The sequence below is a fragment of the Carettochelys insculpta genome, chromosome 1 (assembly GCF_033958435.1).
Source record: "Carettochelys insculpta isolate YL-2023 chromosome 1, ASM3395843v1, whole genome shotgun sequence".
NCBI lineage: Eukaryota > Metazoa > Chordata > Testudines > Carettochelyidae > Carettochelys > Carettochelys insculpta.
The window spans coordinates 288,737,197-288,759,778 of record NC_134137.1 but is presented as its reverse complement, the minus strand read 5'-3'; the positions used below and the strand labels follow the sequence as shown (position 1 = coordinate 288,759,778).

The 22,582-nt window shown below is 42.4% G+C and overlaps 1 protein-coding gene across 1 annotated transcript in view; it reads left to right on the top strand.

The window, feature by feature from the left end:
- Positions 1-6,653: 6,653 nt before the first annotated feature.
- The window catches only part of ACTR6 (actin related protein 6), an 18,359-nt gene continuing 2,430 nt past the window's right edge, over positions 6,654-22,582 (top strand). The window contains exons 1-9 of the mRNA XM_074983978.1: positions 6,654-6,784; positions 8,547-8,664; positions 9,169-9,237; positions 11,847-11,970; positions 15,535-15,670; positions 15,763-15,819; positions 18,294-18,392; positions 18,581-18,659; positions 21,638-21,809. Of these exons, the coding sequence (XP_074840079.1) occupies positions 6,717-6,784; positions 8,547-8,664; positions 9,169-9,237; positions 11,847-11,970; positions 15,535-15,670; positions 15,763-15,819; positions 18,294-18,392; positions 18,581-18,659; positions 21,638-21,809 (922 nt within the window). The 5' untranslated portion in view covers positions 6,654-6,716. The remainder of the gene's footprint in view (positions 6,785-8,546; positions 8,665-9,168; positions 9,238-11,846; positions 11,971-15,534; positions 15,671-15,762; positions 15,820-18,293; positions 18,393-18,580; positions 18,660-21,637; positions 21,810-22,582) is intronic.

The following is a 22,582-nucleotide window of genomic DNA, read 5'->3' as shown; positions in this document are numbered from 1 at the left end:
CTCCCCGCTGGGATAGAGGGTTGGGGTATGGGGAGGAGGGTTCTGGCTCGGGGTTTAGGGGTGTAAGCTCTAGGGTGGGCCTGTGGGGGGTTAGGGTGCATGAGGGAACTCTGGTTGCAGGAGGGGACTCCAGGCTTGGGTCAAGAGGTTCAGAGTGCAGGAGGGGGCTCAGGACAGGAGATTAGGGTATGGGTGTGGGGTCTGGGAGGGGGATAGGGTGCATAAGGGGCTCAGGTCTAGGGCAGAGGGTTGGGATACGGGATCTGGGCAGGAGTTAGGGTGCAGGAATGGGCTCAGGGTAGAAGGATGTTGTAAGGGTGGGGGTCTGGGCAGGAGCTAGAGTGCAGGAAGGGGCTCAGGGCTGGGCTTTGGAGTGGCAAATGCTTACAGTGGGCACTCCCATTTAGTTGTGCAGCAGGCCAGAGGTAGGCTCCCTGCCTGGCCTCACCCTGCACTGCTTCTGGAAGCTGCGACCGGAATGTCCCTGGGCGAGGCCCAGAGGGGGACAGGTGGCCCAACGCACTGCCCTTGCCTGCAGGTACTGCCCTCACCACTCTCATTGGCCATGATTCTCAACAAATGGGAGCTGTGCAGACATCACCTGCAAACAAGAGCAAGGTAGCATGTGGATGGCTGGGGCTTCCCTCCCTGTTAACGGCAAGCTGGCATTCACAACTCCAGCCCAATGGGTAGGGAAGGGGAAATGGCAGTGCACAGAGCCACCTTACCACCCTGGCAGTCAGCCAGATTGACATCACAAGGGCTTTAGTGGCTGTAGGCTGGGACCCCACAAAAAAAAAAAAACCTGGACTTTTGGCATCCCAGAGATCTTTTTTCTTAAGCATCGAGAGCCCCACCCCCAATCAGACCCATACTTACCGGTATGGCGTGCAAGAATGCACCAACCTACTTTCACCTTTGGTATTTACTTATATCTTACTAGATAGATGTTAACCATAGTAACAGAAAGGTAGTCCTGTTAGTCTCTACTCCAACAAAACAAAACAGCAGAAATGTAGCACTTTAAAGACTAACAAAACAATGTATTTGGTGATGAACTTTTGGGGGACAGACCCACTTTATCAAATAAATTTCATTTCCAATACAGACTGACATTTGTAAGTACAGAGGACCAAAAAAAAAAAAAAAGCACAATAAAAGCTGACAAATCAAGTACATAGGACTGAAGTAGGTGGCAGAGGGAGGAGGGATGTTAAGTGCCCTGCCTGAGATAACTGTGAGCATCAAGAGAAGGGAAGCAGTCCTTGTAATGTGTGAGGTAATTGGCGTCTCTGTTCATACCACGTGTTAATGTGTCAAATCTGATTATGAATTCCAATTCACAAATTTCTCAATGTAATGTTTTTAAATTCTCTTTCTTCTAGGACACAAATTCTCAGGTTTTTAATTGAATGGCCCACTCCATTGAAATGTTCAATGACCAGCCTATGTGTATTGAGATTCCTGATGTCTGCTCTGTGTCCATTTATTTTTTGGCGAAGGTTTTACCCAGTCTGTCCAATGTACATAGTGACAGGGCATTGTTGGCACATAATGGCATATATAATGCTGCTCAAGGTGCACAAGAATGTGCCCTTAATCTTGTAACTATCATGGTTAGGTCCAGTGATGGTATCTCCCCAGAATAAATATGTGGACAAAGTTGGGAGCAGAGTTCCAGGATTAGTATTACTGTGGTGTAACCTGTGACTGCTGGTGAGAATCTTTCTTAGGCTAGGAGGTTATAGGAGAAGACAGGCCTGTCACCTAGGGCTTTCTGGAGCATATCATTATGATCTAGAATAGGTTGTAGGTTTTTAATGATGCATCGCAGGGGTTTGAGTTGGGGGCTATAGGTGATGACAAGTGTGTTCAGTTATTGATCTTCTTGAAGTAGCTGGTTTCTGGATATTCATCTGGCTCTGTCAATCTTTTTTTTTTTTTTTTTTTAAAAACTTCTCCCAGTGGGTAATTAAGTTTTATAAATGCTTGATAGAGGTGTTGAAGTTTTCAGTCTCTGTCAGAAGGATCAGAGCAGATATGACTGTATCTAAGGGCTTGACTATAAATAATGGATCATATGGTGTGTGCTGAATAGAAGCTGGAAGCATGTAGGTAAGTGTAGCAGTCAGTGGGTTTCCGGTAGAGAGTGGTGTTGATGTGGCCATCAGTGATTTGTACTGTGGTATCCAGGAAATGCATTTCTTGTGTGGATTAGTCAAGGCTGAGATTGATGGTCAGGTGCAGGTTGTTAAAATCTCTGTGGTCCACAAATTCTTCCAGTCTCTTTACTTTGAGTCCAAATGATAAAGATGTAAGTGATGTAGCATAAGTAAAGGAGGGATAACAGGGGATGAGAGCAAAGGAATTGTTATTCTATGCTGGCCATAAAAATGTTAGCATACTGTGGGGCGATGTGAGTGACCATAGTAGTGCTGCTAATCTGGAGGCATAAATTGTCCCCAAATAGGAAATAACTGCGGGTGAGAACAAAGTTACATAGGTCAGCCACCAGATTTGCTGTGGTAACACCAGGGATGGTATTTCTGATTGCTTGTAGTCCATCTTCATGTGGAATATTGGTGCAGAGAGCCTCTACATCCATGGTGGCAAGGATGGAATTGTCAGGAAGGTTTCCAATGTTTTGCAATTTCCTCAGAAAGTCAATAGTACCTTGGAGATAGCTAGGAGTGCTGGTGGTGTAGGACTTCAGGACGGAGTCTACATAGCTGGACAGACTGGTAGTAAGTGTGCCAATACCTAAAATGATAGGGCATCCTGGGTTTCCAGGTTTGTGGATTTCAGGCAGTAAATAGAATAATCCAGGTCTGGGCTCAAATGGTGTGTCCGAGTAAATTTGGTCTTGAGTAGAGACAGGGAGTTCTTTAAGTAGATGGTGTAGTTTCTTTTGGAATTCTAAAGTGGAATCTGAGGAAAGAGGTCTGTAAAATGTAGTGTTGGAGAGTTGTCTAACTGCCTCTTGTTCATAGTCTGACTTATTCATGATGATAATAGCACCTCCCTTTTCAACCACCTTGATTATAATAGCTGAATTATTTTTGAGACTCTGGACAGCACAGCATTCAACACAGTTGAGATTGTGTTTCATTTGGTGTGGTTTGCATAGAATTTCAATCTGTGCACAGTTCCAGAAGCATTGTATATAGAAATCTAGACTGTCACTATGTCCTTCGGGGCAGTCCACATAGAATTCTTCTTCTTTTGGTGTTGGTACGGGGGATCTAGTGAGTTAGACTGATGCTCACTGGTGTGGTAGGAGTATTCTCTTTGAAGATGACGAAAAAAGAAGGCCTCGAGATCACCACAAAATAGCATTAGGTTCGTGGAAGCAGTGGGGTAGAAAGAAAGAGCCTGTGTTAACCTTGTTAAGAGATGGTTCTTGGTTGTTACTATATGTGTTAATTTAAAGATAAAAAAGGAAATATTAACATTTAAATGAAACAACTGTAATTTCATTGTTTATACTTTTCTTTGAAGCATGTCAGAAACAGTTGAGCTAGGAGGTATTGTGTCTCATCCTTTGCAATGGGTAGAACCTTCTTTATATGAACATGATTTTTCAGTAATCCTCACAATATTTGACAGGCCTTGTTAACCTGAGGTTGGGTGGGCACCATCATTTCATCTAAATATTGTAACCAAAACTGCGCACACATCTGTACCTTAGATCAATACCTCTTCATCAGGTTCATCCATACCTGGCTGGTGAGACTGGTGAGGCTGTGATGGAGTCTAGAACAGGTCCTGGCTCATGATATGTTTGGACCCTTATGCTGTGTCTCCCATCATCTCCTCCTCACTGTTCACAGCAGGAATCTCTATCTCAGGCTTTTCCAAGGTGGTTTTGAGGTTGCTGGTGGACTCTTAGCCGTGTTTGCACAGATAGTCCATAGCTGCGCTTGCACAGCCTCTTTTCCCACAGGCCCAGGAGCTGCAATAGCTATTGTCTACTCCTGAAAGGAGTGCATCTAGTGCATACAGCCATTATGTTGTGTGCAACTGCCCAACCCAACAAGGACCACTTCAAGGAGAGCTCACCAAGCTGCACAATCAGGAAAAAAACAAAACAGCAGAAATGTAGCACTTTAAAGACTAACAAAATGTAATACATTTCTACAGTTTTGTTTTGTTGGAGTACAGACTAACATGGCTACCTCGCTGTTACTAACCAGGAACAAGTATTTCAAAAATATGCATGGGATATACGTTGCTTCTAGTGCCAATGACTGCTAGGGAATGGAGTTCACAAACATTACCAGATTATTCAGTTTTGGGTATTGTGTGTCAGGTGCTGGACGACTTTGAATCATAGGGGCTACGTCTACACATGCCCCAAACTTCGAAATGGCCACGCAAATGGCCATTTCGAAGTTTACTAATGAAGCGCTGAAATGCATATTCAGCGCTTCATTAGCATGCAGGCGGCAGCGGCGCTTTGAAATTGACGCGGCTTACCGCCACGCGTCTCATCCCGACGGGGCTCCTTTTCGAAAGGACCCCGCCTACTTCGAAGTCCCCTTATTCCCATCAGCTCATGGGAATAAGGGGACTTCAAAGTAGGCGGGGTCCTTTCGAAAAGGAGCCCCGTTGGGACGAGCCGTGCAGCGGCGAGCTGCATCAATTTCGAAGCGCCGCTGCCGCCCACATGCTAATGAAGCGCTGAATATGCATTTCAGCGCTTCATTAGTAAACTTCGAAATGGCCATTTGCGTGGCCATTTCGAAGTTTGGGGCATGTGTAGACACGGCCTACATGTCACTTCGGTATCCTGAAATAGCAATTCCATATCTGTGAAATGCACCCGTTATTTTTTGAAATAATGTGTGCACTATTTTGGCATTCCTGTAGTCCTCATTGCAGCAGGAGTCAGAGATGCTTTGAAATAGTGCATTATTTCAATATTTGGTGCTGTTTAGACAGTACCACATGCCAAAATATCCTATTTTGAAACAAACTCAAAGAAAGATACACAATTTGCCAGAAAGTCAAGACAGATCTTTCCTGGTTTTCTGAGAATTTTTTTTGTGGAAAAAAGATCATCTGACAAACATATTTTAATTGAAGACACTAAAATATTAAATCCTCCCCTGATGTGTTGCTAGGTATTGGAGTTAATTTTTTTAAAATTGATTAATATTTGTTTTAAGAATCTGATCAGATTTCCTCCCTCTTTCCATTGCACTGCTCCTTTTCTCTTGAGATGTCAATTTCAGAAGTAGTTCTGTACCCAGACTCTTCTAAAACCAAGACTTAATTTTTAACCCTTGGTTATTTTTTCAGAAGAGAAATCAAGAGATACTGTATCTTTTATTCTTTTGCCATTAAGAGGAACAACAGCATACATTCACTTTACCCTCTGTTGTTCTCATTTAAAGCAGGTCTAGTTTGCAAGTTTAACAATTACATATTTTTTTAGTGATAACAGTTTAAGATACTAAAATTATCAGTTGTGTATCTAAACTGTTCCATAAGCTACTTTAAAAACAAACAAACAAACAAACAAACCATTGAGAATCCAGTAGACTCATTCATATCCCGGAGCCCCGGGAATGGGAGGTTGCTGGATATTCAAATATTCTAGATAATAGAGAGGTATACCAAGCAATGCATAACACTAAAGTAAAACAAGATTAGATATTAAGAAACAAACAGAAGTATATGCAGCGTATCTGATTTACCATCAACAGCAGTACTGTACAATGTAACCGCATATTGTATTTGCTGCATTTATTTGCATTTACTTTCACTGTACTGTACTTATGGAAAACAACTAGCAGTTACTACTTATGGTTAACATGCCAGTTATCTGAGAGTTCCAGAATGCCAGCTGCAAAAGAGTTTACTGTATCTCAGTTGCCTAGTACCTTATTCACTCTGCCTCTTTCCTGATGGGGCCTGGGATATCATTGCACAAAGCAACAATTCTCAATTCCCGCCCCCCCCCCCCAATGCAGTGGATGCACAGTTGTTACTCAGGCTTGGTCTACATTAGACGTTAGGCTGACTGCAGCTATGCAATTCTTGCTACAGTAATTATGTAGCCAAAGTCAAAGTACCTGCAGTAGATTGTAAGGTCTGCCCTCCCTGAGGGAGGTTGACAGGAGCATTTCTCCAGTTGACCTCTCTTACTCCTCGCCAGGGCAGGAGTCAAGGTGGGGGTCGACTGCAGACTCCAGAGAGATGGATTCCACGCGTCTGGTAAAGACACACAAAATGTGCAGACGGACGTCTTGTGGTGTTTCTCTAGCCCTGCAATGGGCAACCAAGGAGAGTCACTGGACTACAGGAGGGGTCCGCCTTCATCTCAGTGGGCCGCAGCTGCCCGCATCCCACTGGGTTTCCGCTTGCAGCCCACGGACCCCCTGACTCCCCGCCCCGCACATCTCTGGCACTCCGGGGCCGCACGGCCCACCCCGCCCAGCACTTTAGGAGCAGCACCAGAGCCTGACTCTCCCCGGCCGCTCCCTCCTTCCAGAGCTCGAGCAATGGGCACGTCACATTCTACCCCGCCCCCCGCAACTTTCGACCACCCCGCGCCGGGAAGCTGAAGGAGGGACTGAGAACCACGTGACAGGCCCCGCGTGCGGCAACAACCGCTCGCCTGGCCGCTTCCTACTTCCCATCATGCAGTTCGCCCACGGCCTGGCCTCTGCTATAAGCTCTGGAGGGTTCCCCGAGCAGGAGGCGGAAGGAAGATGGCGACGCTGGTGCTGGATAACGGCGCTTATCATGCCAAGATCGGCTACAGCCACGAGCACGTCAGGTGAGAGCGGTGCGTTCGCGGCCGAGCGCCTGGTGTGCGGGCGGCTCTGGGCCGTGCTCGGCGCCGCCGAACCCCTTGTCCTGCCCTGGCGGCGGCGGCGGCGGACGTGCCAAACGCCCGGAGCTGAGCGTGCCAGAGGTGGCTCTGAGAGGCCCGAAGGCTCCGGCCTCGGTCGGCCGTGGCTGGGGACAACCTGTCCATTGGACGGCCCGAGCGGCCCATCGCGGGACCGTTAAATTTCCCGTGTATGGAGGGGCGCAGGGGCCCGCCCCCACCTCCCTGCCCTGTCACCAGAGGCCGGCTCCGCCCCTTACCCCAGGCTCCTCACTCCCATTTGCTGCTGCTTCCCCTTTCCCAAGCGTGTCCTCCAGCTGCCAAAGACCCGATGGGAAGCTAGACCCCTGTAGCTGGTGGGTTCTGGGTAACCCGTTTTTTTCCCAGGGGTGACTGAGACCTGGAGCATACACGGAGTTAGGGGGTTTTGCCCCAGAACATAAACCGGGATTAATTTTTATTAGAACGTGCTGTGGCCGTCAGAGCTCCAGCAAACAGCTCGCCATGACCCTGTAGAATTCGTTCCACTGTTAGTCTGTATCTGGTGGCCGGACCTCCTGCTGTCAGTCAGTGGGGAGGGTAGGAGCCACAACACTTGGAGACAACTGTGAGAGCCCTTCCTGCTGGAATCCCTTTGGGGGGAGCTAGGTGCCCACTGACCGCTTGCCCCAGGGCGGGCTACCAGCAGCAACCCCAGTCACCACATGGAGATGTTTTTGCTGTCAGCTAACCCTGGTTGGTGTCCCCATGACCAGCCAATCAGGGATGACAGTGGGAGATACAGACATCCAAAGCTCCCAAACATCACCCCAGGGGCTCGCAACTGTCACCCCAGCCCCAATGTCAGTTTGGTAGGTGGGTCCCCATTGTAGCCTTTCCAGACCTGGGGAGGGTGAAAACCCCTAAGAGAAGCAGAGGTGAGGCTTTGAAAGTTGAATTATGGCCAGGGCTTTAGGGTGGTAGCATTGAGGAGGGTCAAAATTAATGGGGGAGGAGGGCTGTATTAGTGGTGCATTCTGAACACAGGGAGTGATTGTCACTTGCATCCATCTTGGGGATGGTTAGGGAGACTTCCAAAATCAAAAGACTGACCTAAAAACTGTTATGTTTGACCACAAAAACCCATGTGATTTCTTTTAAGCTCTTTATTTTTTAAGGATCTCATGGTTTTGATCTTGTGAATTTGGCAACACTGCTGCTGCCTGCATCACAAGGGAGGAGAGAGCAGTGACTGAGTAGGCCAGCTTTGAGTGGAAAGGCAGAGGGAATTAGCAAAGTCAGGGTAATTCCCTTATGCTTAGGTTTCACTAGTGTACCAACAGTGTTCCTACTTCATTATTGGAGACCCCCATGGGCAAAGATTCAGATAGTTAACACTATATTCAGCCCTGTACTTTGCCAGTTAAAACATGTCTTTTAGAAAAATGTATCAAGAGTTGGAGAATCCACTATTTCCTTGGCAGTTTGTTCCAATTGTTAATCATCTGTGCTTCTTTTTTTAAAAAAAAAAATAAAGTGGGGGAATGTATTTTTAATTTGATTGTTTGTCTTGTGGAGTTCTAGTAACCAGGATAACTGTTACTTTCTAAAAAAAGGCAGACGCAGAAAATGAAATTATTTATGGAATTGGTATTAAATTGTACAATATGATTTTTTTAATCTTATATATGATGTGATGTGGAAGAAAACAATCTTAAATTTTTTACAGTGTTATTCCCAACTGCCAGTTTAGATCAAAGACAGCACGTTTGAAAACTTTTACAGCAAATCAGTTGGATGAAATTAAAGATCCCTCTGGACTTTTTTACATTCTCCCTTTCCAGAAGGTAATTCAGATGTTTTATAGTTTATCAATGCAGTCTATTACAGCCCATTAGTTAAGGAGTATTTATGTTTAATTTATATGATATGTTACAACTACAAATGCATAAACAATATTTAGAATAAATATCAGAGCAGCATGGCTTCAAAATTAAGCATGAAGCATGGCTTGCATTACCTGCTACCATATACTAATTTAGGTAAGAAGTATGATTTATATTATAGTATCCTTACTACACAATAATTTAAAATAAATGATAGGGAGCAATGGAGTACAGCATTGCTTATCTTTGGATATTCTGGTTTGTAGTTGGACAACATTTACTCCTTTGATAGGTTTGTAAGGGCTTCCATAATCTTAAAGAAGCAGCAGCTCTGATATGTAAATTTTATTAGGCTATGAACCCATCCAAGAGTTACCAATGTAAGCCTGAAATCCTGCTGATGTTGAGTGATTAATAAATGTGCAGTGCTGTTTTATAAATAATGTCTTTTTCAAATTTCCATAGGGTTACTTGGTGAATTGGGATGTTCAGAGACAAGTTTGGGATTATCTTTTTGGAAAGGAAATGTATCAGGTAACTAAATCTCTTAGACATAATATAAAAATTTTCCAAATCATGGATATATTGGTAGGTTCACTAATTTAAGAATTTTGCATTAGAATTCAACAAAGACTCACACCTCAAATTTAGGAAATAGAGTTACCTATGATTTTGAGCTTAGTTCACTCAGCCTGTGACCATACAAACTAGAGAACATCTTTAACTTTATTCACACAAGTAAGTAGTTTGGGTGAGTTGAGTAAGATTAGTCATGTGAGCAAAGTTCAATGTGTGTTTGCAAGATTAAAACTTCAGCTAGTAAAAGTTACTTTACAAGTATTTTCATAGACTTAGGCTATGTTTACACTAGTCCAAAAAATTGACTCTAGGGTTGGTTGACAGTTGGGAGCCTTGAGTGTCTGTATCTCCCACTGTCATCCCCATCTGATATGGATGTGCACAATCAACCTCTTGGGTCGCAGTCGACCCTGTACTCTTTGGCTATGTTTACATTAGCCAAAAACTTCGAAATGGCCTTGCAAATGGCCATTTCGAAGTTTACTAATGAAGCACTGAAATACATATTCAGCGCCTCATTAACATGCGGGCGGCCGCAGCACTTCGAAATTGATGCGGCTCGCCGCTGCATGGCTTGTCCAGATGAGGCTCCTTTTCGAAAGGACCCTGGCTACTTCGAATTCTCCTTATTCCCATCTGCTCATACGAATAAGGGGACTTCGAAGTAGCTGGGGTCCTTTCAAAAAGGAGCCCCGTCTGGACGAGCCGCGCCAATTTCAATGTGCTGCGGCCACCTGCATGCTAATGAGGCGCTGAATATGTGTTTCAACGCTTCATTAGTAAACTTTGAAATGGCCATTTGCATGTTTTTGGCTAGTGTAGACACAGCCTTTGTGAGACAGGAGGAGTAAGCGAGGTTGACAGGAGAAGCTGGATATTGAAGGAGCCAGTTACCAAAGTGGAAGGAAGGTCGAGATTTACATTGTGGAAGTTTTTTAGACTCAAGTAGGTTTCTTTTCTGTGCATGATTTTTATCATTCTTATGATGAATAAGATGACTTTATAAAAAGTGTTTTAATAAAATATTCATTTTCTCACTTCACCAACATGGTTTAGCATGCAAACTCATTTGTGGTTCTAGCCAGAAATTTTTCCTAAGAAATAAATTAGATGCTGTTAACTTATAAAGCTGGTCTTTACAGCACCTGAAGGGGAAGATGTAGGGAGTCAAATTAACTCCACAAAATACCCTTTTGTAGATTTCGGTAGAAAATTTTGGGCTGATTTAAGATTTTAAACTATTGGAGTCAATAAGGATACTCATTGCTATGGTTTTGGTACTGATTTGGAGAGTGAGCACTGAAATAGGAACTGTTGATCTGTGTGATCTAGTTCCCATTGAGCTCCATAATGATAAAAGCACTTAAGTGAATGATGGTGTTAGGAAGTCTGAGAACATAGTAACTGCAGAAAGACCAAAGCTGTGTCTACACGTGCCCCCTCCTTTTGGAGGGGGCATGTTAATGAGGCACTTTGAAAGATGCTAATGAGGTGCTGACATGAATATGCAGTGTCTCATTAGCATAATGGTAGACATGCACAATTCCAAACTGCCACTTTTGGAATACTACCACCTGTGTAACCATAAGCCTTTTGAAAGGACCCCTCTGATTTGAAAGGCCCCTTCTTCCTAAAACCAAATAGGAAGAAGGGGCTTTCAAAGTCAGGGGGTCCTTTAGAAAGGCCCCTGTCTCCACAGTGACGGCATTCCAAAAGCAGCGCTTTTGAATTGTGTGGCTGTCATTATGTTAATGAGCTGCTGCCTATTCATGTCAGTGCCACGTTAGCATCTTCTGAAGTGCCTCATTAACATGCTCTCCCCTTTTGGAGGGGGCACTTGTAAACACAGCTCAAGGGTGAAATCCTGGCTTTACTGAAAACAATGTGAACTTTGTCATCACACTGAGGCCAGGATATTGCCTAGAGTACTACAGGGAGCAAGCTTCTACAAAAATAACAGTATAAAAGGGAAATTCTCTTTTGTGATTAGTAAAGTTTCTTGTACACAATTTTTAGATGTTCTTTCAATTATTGCTCATTGAAATATAAAAGATAAAGGGATAAAAAACAGTCAAGTAGCACTTCAAAGACTAGCAAAATGGTTTATTAGGTGAGCTTTCGTGGGACAGACCCACTTCTTCATCTGAAGAAGTGGGTCTGTCCCACGAAAGCTCACCTAAAAAACCATTTTGCTAGTCTTTAAAGTGCTACTTGACTGTTTTTTGTTTTGATCGTGTATAGACTAGCACGGCTTCCTCTTTGTTACTATAAAGGGATAAGTTGTTCTTACGAGTCAAAATGTTAAAAATAGGGACATAGGACAGGGAAATTAATTGTAAGATGTGTGGTTTAGCAGTGACAGTGCACATACTGTTTATTGTTTAAAAATTAACTTATAAAATCTGTGTGCCCCAAGCAGCTGCCTTGGTATCACTGATAGCTATTATAGGCTGAGGGTGATTTTCTGTAGCATGGTAGTTGTTAGATACTCCAGAATGCCAGTAATATGTGTAGTGGTTTCTAAAAAATTGTTTGGGAACACTTTTTTTTTTTCCTTCCCATAGGTGGACTTTGTAGATACAAATATTATTATTACTGAGCCTTATTTTAACTTCAGTTCAATACAAGACTCTATGAATGAAATTTTATTTGAGGAATATCAGTTTCAAGCAGTTCTTAGAGTAAATGGTGAGTATATATTTTGTTGCTCAACATTAATATGCTCCAGGTTAATATCCCATTTTAAAAATAATGTGTTAAGGAGATTATTTCATTTGTTTACCTGCCTCTAGGCTAGTATATAACTTTTTAGTTCTCTAACAGGTGTTAAATTATGCATACTCCTCTAATGTTTCTTCTATATTCCTCTACATTTATTATATTTTAGCGAGAGGATTTTGATATGTAACACCAAGAAACAAAAGGTGAAAGCACGTGTGGAGGGATCAGTGTATTAAGGTAGTCACTTTTGCCTGGACACTTCTTTCTGTAAAAGTTCTGTTTTAAAGTTGACTTCTCATGATAGGGATGTTGAGGTGGGGTAATATGTTAAAGAGACTGCACTACTACTTGGCTGTGTTTACTACAGCCTTAGTAAACTCCAAACAGCCTCGTTATCATCCTTCCTTCGAAGGAGGGTGGCAGTGTAGACACAGCCAAGTAGTAGTGCAGTCTCTCTCATACATTATCACACCTCAACATCCCTCTCATGAGAAGTCAACTTTAAAACAGAACTTTTACAGAAAGTCACTTTTGCCTGGAAGCTTCTATCTTAACTCTGCTGCTTATAATTTAAATGAGACAAGCACATTTTTCTTCTACGCAGTAAAATTTCAAAACTGTATTTAGTCAGTGATCAGCTGAAACAACAATATCTTTTTCTGTTATGAATAACCTCCATTCCTGAGGTGTTCATAACTCTTAGGTTCTACTGTACTTCCAAAGAGGAAATATTCACACAGAGGGCCCCATTATTTATTCTTCTCCCATTTATGTCAACAGCAACATGATCAGGTACACAGCGTTCAACATATAATGGAAAATTCACGAATAGTTTACATTAAATCTATGGTCAGTGACGCTTAAAGTTTTGAATTATTTTCCAGAAACTAAGAAAACAGACTATAAGACATTCCCTGCCAAAAAGTTAAAATTAATTATTTTATATATTCAAGTCTAAGATAGTTAACTATTATTTCAAGGTCAGCTTTAAAAAAGATGACAAATACTTAATTTGGTTTGGTCTGTCTAAAAAGCAACTAAATAGTTTGCAAAGACCTTCTCCACATGTACTCTCAAGTCAACCCTCCCCTACTTTTACAGTAATATCAGAAAGGGCACTGTAAGATGAGTCGTGCCACCAATTGCATGTGTTCTGGAGGATATGATGTATTATATGATGTAGTATTGTATTTCATGGGGCCACTTCAAAAGGTGAATGAGAACTGTCAGAAACGCCATTCAGATCTAGCCGTGAAACAAGGGCTGTGTCTACATTACCACCTTCCTTCGAAGGAAGGATGGTAATGAGGCTGTTTGGCGCTTACTAATGAAGTGCCGCCGTGCCCCTTACGCCCTAAAATTACTATTATCCTCAAAATTTTGAGGAGTAAGGGGACTTGGAAGATGCCCCGGCACTTCGACATACCAGTGGGTGCACCGCAGCTAGACACGTGCCGGTACTTCAAAGTTTAAAGCTTCGGAGTTGCCGTGAGGGGTGGGGGAATTTGCTTAATTAAGTGCTGTTTATGCACGGCAGCACTTCATTAGTAAACTCCCAACACCCTAATTACCATCCGTCCTTCGAAGGAAGGTGGTAATGTAGACACAGCCCTTGTTTCACGGCTAGATTTGAATGGCGTTTCTGACAGTTCTCATTCACCTTTTGAAGTGGCCCCATGACATACAATACTGCAATCATATAATACATCCAGTCCTCCAGAACACATGAAATTGGTGGCACGACTCATCTTACAGTGCCTTTTCTGATATTACTGTAAAAGTAGGGGAGGGTTGACTTTGCAAAGACCTTCTCCACATGTACTGCCAACTATTTAATCACTTTTTAGACAGACTAACCCAAATTAAGTATTTGTCATCTTTTCTTAAAACTGACCTTGAAATAAGAGGGGTATTGTTAGGAGTTTCTATGTAATGTAATATTGTCTTTTTTCACTTTGTCTTTTCTGCTGTTGGATTGCATACTTCCAGTTCCAAATAAGCTGTGTGGTTGACCGATCAATTCATAACTCTGGTATTCATAACTCTGAGGTTCTACTGTACTTTTTAAGGTGTGTATATGTACTAATGGAAATGTTTCAAATTATGCTTTTTCTTATAATGATAACTGCAGGTTATGATGCACTCTGGCTTTTTCAAAAGCCTCTTTAATCCATTTGTGAGTTTGTATATTTTGTGGCTCCTATAACTCTACAGAATACCCAGCATAATTAGAATTGGAGTGTCCTTCCAGCCATATTGAGTTTAGTGCAGAATAAGTTTTGTAGTCAAGCTAAAAAAATCAGTAGAACTGTAATTTATAATTAAAGGAGCACAAAATGAATTTGCACACTAATGTAACTAGAAGGCTGGTGGAGGAGAACTATTTCCCTTTTTCCAGTTTGTTTTACATAATATTTAAATTCCTCTGTCTGATACTGTAAAAATCACAAATACCCAAATGAGAATTAGGGGCCAATGTCATTCCCCAAACCACTTTTAATTCCTACTTTGAAAATGTCATCTTGCGATGTTCAATCCTTTTTTCATGCTCTCGAACAGATTTTTTTACATATATTTTAACAAGGGAATGCACTGGAACTGGTCAGAAATTTAAACGAGATTTATCATCTAAAATGTAATCATACAATTAAAGGATGGGAGAGAGATGTATTTCCTTTTATTCATGCATTTTTATTTTAAATAAAATGCAAAGGAGAACCTGTTTTGTGTTCATAGTGAAGGGAGTTTATAATCTTACTTTTTTAGATTTTTGGGTTTTTTTAGGTTATTATGGTAAATAGTGTTCAAGGACTATATCTAATTGAAAATATAGCCTTCTGGTCAAGTAGTATCTGTAGAAAGAAAGCTGTATAATTGTTCTACAAGTATGTTAAAAGGAATGCTTCCTTTCCAACATTTAACCCCTTCCCTAAATTTGTGTCATGTTACTATTAAAATTGTTGTCATGTTCCACCCCAGCAGAAACTGTATTTCAATGATTGGTTAAGTTACTCCGTTATATAAAGCACAGTGGGAATGAAAGATGTTATATAATTCACATTATTGTTGACTAGATAGACAAATTGAGACTAGAAATACACCATACGTTTTTAACCATGAGTATTTACCATTAGAATAATTTAGCAAAAGTTGTGGTAGAGTCTCCATCATGGGCAGTTTACTTTGAAAGGATTTGCTCTGGGAATTATTTTGGGGAAGTCCTGACAGGAGGTGATGACTAGGCAGGCAAAATGGTCCCTTTTGGCCCTGGAATCTATTAATCACCTGGGCACACTGCAAAAGCCAGCTATGTGGACTTTTGGGAGGCTAGAGCTGGATGAAGTCTAATATTTTTGTGAGAATTGGAAGTTTGATTTAATTCTGGCTGTGGACGAAATTATGCTCCTGGAGCTATCCAGTATTTAGGTGCTTTGGCAGATCGTTGGTAATTTAATACAAGATAAGTACTATTTCTATTAAATACATTTTAGATTTTACATGTAAATATGGGTTGGCATTTTTGTGTTTCAGCTGGGGCTCTCAGTGCACATAGGTATTTCCGGGACAATCCATCTGAGCTATGTTGTATCATTGTGGACAGTGGCTACTCCTTTACGCACATCGTACCTTACTGCAGAAGTAAAAAGAAGAAAGAGGCAATTATTAGGTAAATTGCCTTATTTTCTTTCAGGTGTCTGCTTTGATATGTCTAAAGTGAATTCTGACTGAAAATGGTTTTTTTGTTTTGTTTTTTTTCAGGATTAATGTTGGAGGAAAGCTCTTAACCAATCATCTGAAAGAGATCATCTCTTACAGGTAAAATGTACTAAATGTAGACATTTAAGACCTGGCCAGAAGCCAATTAAAGTCAATCAGCATTTTTAATTAACTTAAGTGGTTTGCAATAAGCCCTTTTTGAGGAAGAAAAAAGCCTGTGTCAGATGATATCTTGAACTTAAGCTACAATTTTAACACTTTGTTGAAATGGCTGTAGTTCAGCAAAGTACTTAAAGCAGTTGTGTAAGATTAAGGACTCATATTACACACATGCTTAAATACCTTTATAGAATCACAGCCTATGATTTTTTTTTTGAGATGTCATAATAGCAAAAAGGCTACAATCAGCTTTACACCTGGTGGATAAGATGGCACCCATCTTAGAAATGGACAGTTTAATTGTATTGAACAGTGAATAGAACTCTGTAAGGCAGTGTTGAAGGAAGGTTCTAACAAGGGTCAGGGGCCCTAGGTAAATACATTTCCCCAGCACAATGTGGAGGAGATGCACTGGGAGGAAGGAATGCAGTCAGAGGTTCAGTTTGTCTTGCATTCACCCCATAGCAAAGGTTGTAGTCCACTGCTCTGGGTCTGGCTCCTCATTTTTAGTGTTGCAATCAGCCACATGGTATGGCAGTGCCACTCAAGTCTGACTCTGATGTCCCTTTTCTTTACCACTCACTCACATACAAATTGGCTTGGCCAGCTAGAGTGTAGCCCAGTCATACAGGGCAGGAGCTGCTGCAGAGTGCATTTGTAGTAGGCTGATTGTCCAGCCTCTCCTCTTTTGGGGTGTTCCCTGCACACTGGGGAGGAATTAGAGTTATGGTGTTGGGGCTGAGATGGTGAGGTGCAAAAAAAAAAAAAAAAAAAGGCATTGGTAAGTTACCTTAGTACAGTAGTTACCAAAATGGGCTGTGAAAACATTGCAGGTGGGCTGTGGGGTCGCCCGGTCCTCCCCTTGCTGCAGCAGGGAGCCTGTGGTGGTGCTCCAGCCCTGCATGTCTCCCCAATATTCCACCTGCGAGGCTGGAGTGCCAGCGCTGGCTTCCCACTGCGGGGGTCAAAGATTTCGAAGCCTCCTGGGCTGGATGTGGCTGGCAGACAGACAAAGCGGCTCCACAACTGCTGCTCCCCTTCCCCATAGCTTGGGGAACTGCAGTGCAGGAAACTGCTTGCTAGGAGTCTTTCCTCACTGTTCCCATTAGCTGGATTCTGGCCAATGGGAACAGCGTGGGGTTGGAACCAGGAAAGTGACTTCCATCCCCTCATCCTACCGAGACCTGGCACCCCAACCCTGCTTCTGCACCCTTCCTCCTTCCTATACGCCCCGCCCCTTCCTGCCCCCTCCCTCCCACCCAGATCCCCCTGCCCTGCTTCTGCACTCTCCCTCCTGCCCAGTTCTTGCACCCCCATCCTGCTCCCTGGCAGCCCCCCTACCCCGGAAAATCCCTCATTTTTGCCCCATCCCAGAGCCTAGGGTGGCCCACAAAATCTACTAGCTCTGTGTCCCCAAAAGACTTAATCTGGCCTGGGGGAAACCCTGAACTTTGGTCATTCATCCCCCATCCTGTGCGACTGGAGTGCAAGGGGAGTGAGGAATCTCAGTCGGGCCACATCAGTGAGGGTAGGGGCTTCTCACTTTTGTGTGGCCCCCGACTGATTTGTCTGTGGGTTAGTGGCCGCAGCCCCAAAAAGGTTCACCACCTCTGCCATAAAGAAAGAAAATGTTGAAAAATTTATTTGGACAGAAATTAATGTTTTACTTTATTTAAAACTAAGATTTAAAGTATATGCCCCCTTATGTAATAAAATATAAAAAGTAAGATGTAAATCTCTTCTCCCTTATGTTATACCTGTGTGCTTACATTTTTATGATCCTGTAACCTAATATGAATAATTTAGTCTTTAAGGTATTTAGAGATAAGCAAATGCACTTTGTCATCATGAGTGGTTGGCTGGTGATCTACAGAAAGGTTTGTGCTGAGCAGGATGGACGTCAGGCCCAAAAGTTTAAGAATCCCTGCCTTAGTAAAAAGTTTTGGAACTACTGCATTAAGGCTGGAATGCTGTATTGGGATCCTCTGTGATGGAACCTCATGCCTATGTAGGGGTCTTTGCTAGCCTAACCAGATGCATGATCACGTCCACAGTTCTTAGTGTTGATGGCTTTCTGTTTTTTGATTAAAGAATAAATCATAAGGTCTTTAAAATGATCCAAATGCTTGGAACAGTGAACATATTATTTTTGTAGTTATGCATTATTTAAGTGCACTGCAGATGATGTGTTAGAATTTATAAAGAGTAAAAACTGACATAAAATGAAAAATTAAAAAATATCCTTTTCTTTCTACGTGTCAAAATTGCTTATGTGTAAGTTAATATAAATCTCTGCATATTAAAATATAAACTTCTTGAAATATGAAAACTAACCAGTAATAAAAAAAATTATAAGTCATGTATGTTCAGGTTGATCAGTTTTTTCTAATTTTTTTCTTTTTCTTTTTTCATAGGCAGCTACACGTTATGGATGAAACACACGTAATTAATCAAGTGAAAGAAGATGTATGTTATGTGTCTCAGGATTTTTACAAAGACATGGAGATTGCGAAGTATGTTGACTATATTGCTAAATTTGAAAAGTAGGCACTTCCAGGTAATTTAAACATGTACAAAGCCAAATATTACCATCCTTATTCAGGCAAAACTCCCCTTTAAATGAAAGACACTCTTATCAAATAGGACTTCAGGATCTGACACACTTTCATTATGTTGTAGTCTCAGTTGTTGTCTTCTCCAGGTTGAAAGGAGAAGAAAATACAGTGATGGTAGACTATGTTTTGCCAGACTTCAGCACAATCAAAAAAGGATTTTGTAAGGTAACTACTATAACTCTGAGGCTTTTCTGGAATACTGTGTTCTTTTTTGAAATACTTGAGTAGTGAGGGAAGAAGAATGGATATATTACAATAAACTAACCCTAATGCAGAAAATATTACAAATCAGTATCTCTCTCTCACACACACACACACACACACACACACACACACACACACACACACACACACACACACACACACACACACACACACACACACACACACACACACACACACACACACACACACACACACACACACACACACACACGGGGTGATACTGCTTGTAATATTTTCTGAATTAGTTAGTTGGTAACATTTTTCCAAAAAATGTATGTGATGCGGCGGTCTGCTTTAACTTTCAAAATCACATAGATACTTTTAAAAATAGCGTCTAACATCTGAAAATCAGTTATGTCATACTCAGTATATCAGTCTTGCTCTGTATTTCCTATTCTGCTGGAGAATGTGAAGTACATTATGCCCTAATTTTGATCATCTTCTCAAAACTGACTTCTCGTTTGCTTGTTGTATGGTTATAATTTACGGTAACCATATCTCCCTCTCCCAGATATGGGACAGGGAGATATGGGGGAGGAGTAGCTCCTCCAAGCCCCAGGGAGCCAGGAAGGAGGCAGCAGCTCCCAGCGCTCCCCAAGCCCTGGGGAAGCAGCAGCTACCCACTCTCTCCCTGCTTCCCCCAGGCTCAGGGAAGCAGGAAAGGGGAGGAGTGGTCCAAATACAGGACAAGTCCCTTTTAAAAAATAAGTCAGGACACCTTTTTGGCATCCCAAATTACGGGACCATCCTGCCCAATACAGGATGGATGGTCACCTTATTATAATTAGGCTTATCAAAATTTGATTTTCATTTCTCTAATATGATTTTTACTGATTTTTAACTTCCATTTTAGCATTTGAGAGTAGGGTTGGGGCTAGGACAGTGATGAGAGCAAGGCTGTAGGGTGGCTACTTCTGCAGGCAAAAGGTACAAGGTGTAGGCTAGGCTGTGAGTGTTCTGGCCTGAAGGAGCATGGACCCCTACCCAAATGGAACTGAAAGTGAGGTGAGGCTGTGGTTGCATGTGAGACTACCCCATTGATGAGCAGTGTTGCTGGCAAGTGAGGCTATTACAGTGAAGCCACAGAGGGCCCATTGCACAGTTGTGGAGCCAATTACATTGAATCCCTGCAGGTACATGGTGTGTGGAAGGCTGGGGTCCCAGTGGGGGATAACAAAGACCCTTTCATGGGGTTGCTAGGAGGAGGAGGTGTCCCTTGCTGCAGGGGAGGCCATCTGCTTTTTAATGGCTCCTGCCTGGGGATGGAGCCATTCAGCATCAGGGTGATCTCTCTGTGGCTGGGGAAAACTCCTCCTCCTGGCAGTACTGGCTGGTCATCTCCGTTACAGGGCCAGTGGCAACTGATCTCTACAGGCATCCCAACTGCTTGTGATGATTTTTTTTCTCGATTTCATTGTGTCATCTGAAATCTTGTTTGCAGCAGTTATCAATTTTAAAATTAAAAACTGCCAATCCTAGTTAAATACAGTGAGTTCTCAGAGTACACGAGGGTTCCGTTCCACACACCCTCGCATAAACCTGGATTTTGCACAAGCTGGGGTCTGGATTTTTCCCTGGCAGAATACACGTTCTGCAGCTGGGGAAGCAGCTGAAAGGTACATACTGGGCTGGGTGAGGGGGCAGGTGGGGAGGGTTAAGCCTGGTGGTGGGTTGGGGATGTGGGAGGCGGGCGGGGGAGGCTAAGCCTGGGGTAGGTTAGGGCTGCAGGGGGGTGAGGGGTGGAGTTGAGCACAGGAGGTGAGCTGTGCTGCAGGGGGGTGGGGAGCTGAGCCAGGACCACAGCTGTGCTGCGGGGGGGCAGCTTGTGAGCTGGTGTGAGGGGAGGTTCACGCTGGAGCTGGGTGGGGCAGGTGGGCGGGCAGCTTGTGAGCTGGCGGGGGGTCATGTTGGAGCCACACGGGGGGGTGCAGGCAGGCAGCTTGTGAGCTGGCGGGGCAGCTGTGCCAGAGCCCCGTGGGGCGGCGGGGATGGCTTGAACTAGAGCTGCTTGCAGTTGGTTTAAATGGGGCCGGGGGCGGGGTCAGAGTCAGACATGTAAGAGCGGGGCTGCGCACTCCGAGTTCGTGTACTCTGAGACCTTACTGTATTACTTTTTGTCTAATTTAATAGTTTTGTAGCAAAGTCTAGTCATAAATCATAGTTCTGATTCTGGTATCTTTCACCTGTTTTCACATGCTATCCTGAGAATTTCTTTATTTCTTGGAACTTGTACATATTATAAACAAGTATTGTGCATTAATTTTGTTAACATAGTTGCCAGTAGAAATAGTGATAATTTAAGAATGGGATACTGTCTTCTATAGTAGTGTTGTGTTTTTATTCATACTCGCTTTTTAGGGCTGAATTTTTCCATACCTGCACTCCATCCTAAGGCAGTGTATTTTTTGCAAAGATCAAGGAATTTTTTTGAGCTATTGCGGTGAAAAGTTTTCCTGCTAGACTATTCAAATCTGAAAGGCATTTTATAGGTAGTGTCATTTAGAGAAGTAAGGTTAAATTTTCAAAAGTACAGAAGTGTCCGCTAATCTTGCACAGGCAAAACTGTAGATGTTGGTGCAGAGGCCAGAATAGGGCTCCTTCAAAAATGCAGCACCAAAATGTTTTCATGTGCTGTTCAAGTTGAAACCACTGTCTGATCAATATGGCAGTAAAAAATAAACATTGGACACAAATCTCATGCTAAAAGTCTTGAGTAGCGGATTAAAGTGGTCCGGAGCAGTTGTCAGTCCCCAAAGATTTGTGTGAGATATGTGACTCAATATATAGAAGATTCTACCTTCAAAACATCCCATAGCTGGTGAATAATATGTAAACAGTGAGATCTGTCAAGTTATTCCTCTTGTGTTTGCTCTCCCCTCTTTTTAAAAGTCATTATCGTTCATGTCTGCCTAATTTAGCCAAGAGAAGAAATGATGTTAAGTGGAAAATACAAGACTGGGGAACAAATACTTCGTCTAGCAAATGAGAGATTTGCTGTTCCAGAAATTCTCTTCCATCCTTCAGATATTGGCATTCAAGAAATGGGAATTCCTGAAGCCATTGTTTATTCAATTCAGAACTTGCCTGAAGGTACAGTGATAGCGATGTTTTGAAATTTATTCTTGAAGTCTGAATGTTTTTGTTAAAATCCGAAGTGTTAAGTTCAGCATACTTGATGTGCTAGGTATTAAGAAACTTAAAATTGATTTCAAGTGTAACAGTTTTAACTCCCTTGGAAATGTCAGTTACTCCAGAGCTGTTTTGAAGTTTCCTTTAATGTTTTCTGTTGTAGAAATGCATTCTCACTTTGATTGGATTCTAGTTATGCTTCAGATAAAGTATGGCAATACGGATGGAAACCTCATTAGTTTATTTCCAGTACAAAGCACAATAATATTGTTTTCTTTCATCTGAGGATGAAATCTTCATGGCTGTACTTAAGTTTAGCTTCATCCTTATTTCAAAATGACTTGGGGCCTGGGGAAAGGAGGTAAATGAGACCACTAAATTTTTAAAGTGAAAACTAGTGCCCCTTCCCCATGTGTTTATATTCTGTGGAAGCAAGACCTGTAACACGTGAATTGTCATGTTACGTGGTATACAGATAATATTTTTAATAAAAATGCCCAAACTTCTGCAGGGAAAAATTTTCATGGCTGTGTGGTATCACTTCACAGTTGTAACATCAAAGCCACTAAACTACATTCTAAAATATGAAGATTAAAATCTCAGACATTGATATTATTAATTCAAACTGAGTTGTTTGAGAGCCTTCCTGAAATCCAGTATTTTTATATTTTGAAAACTACACACAATAGAGGGACACTAATGTAAGTTTTCTTTTTTGAGAAGGGCATTGGTTC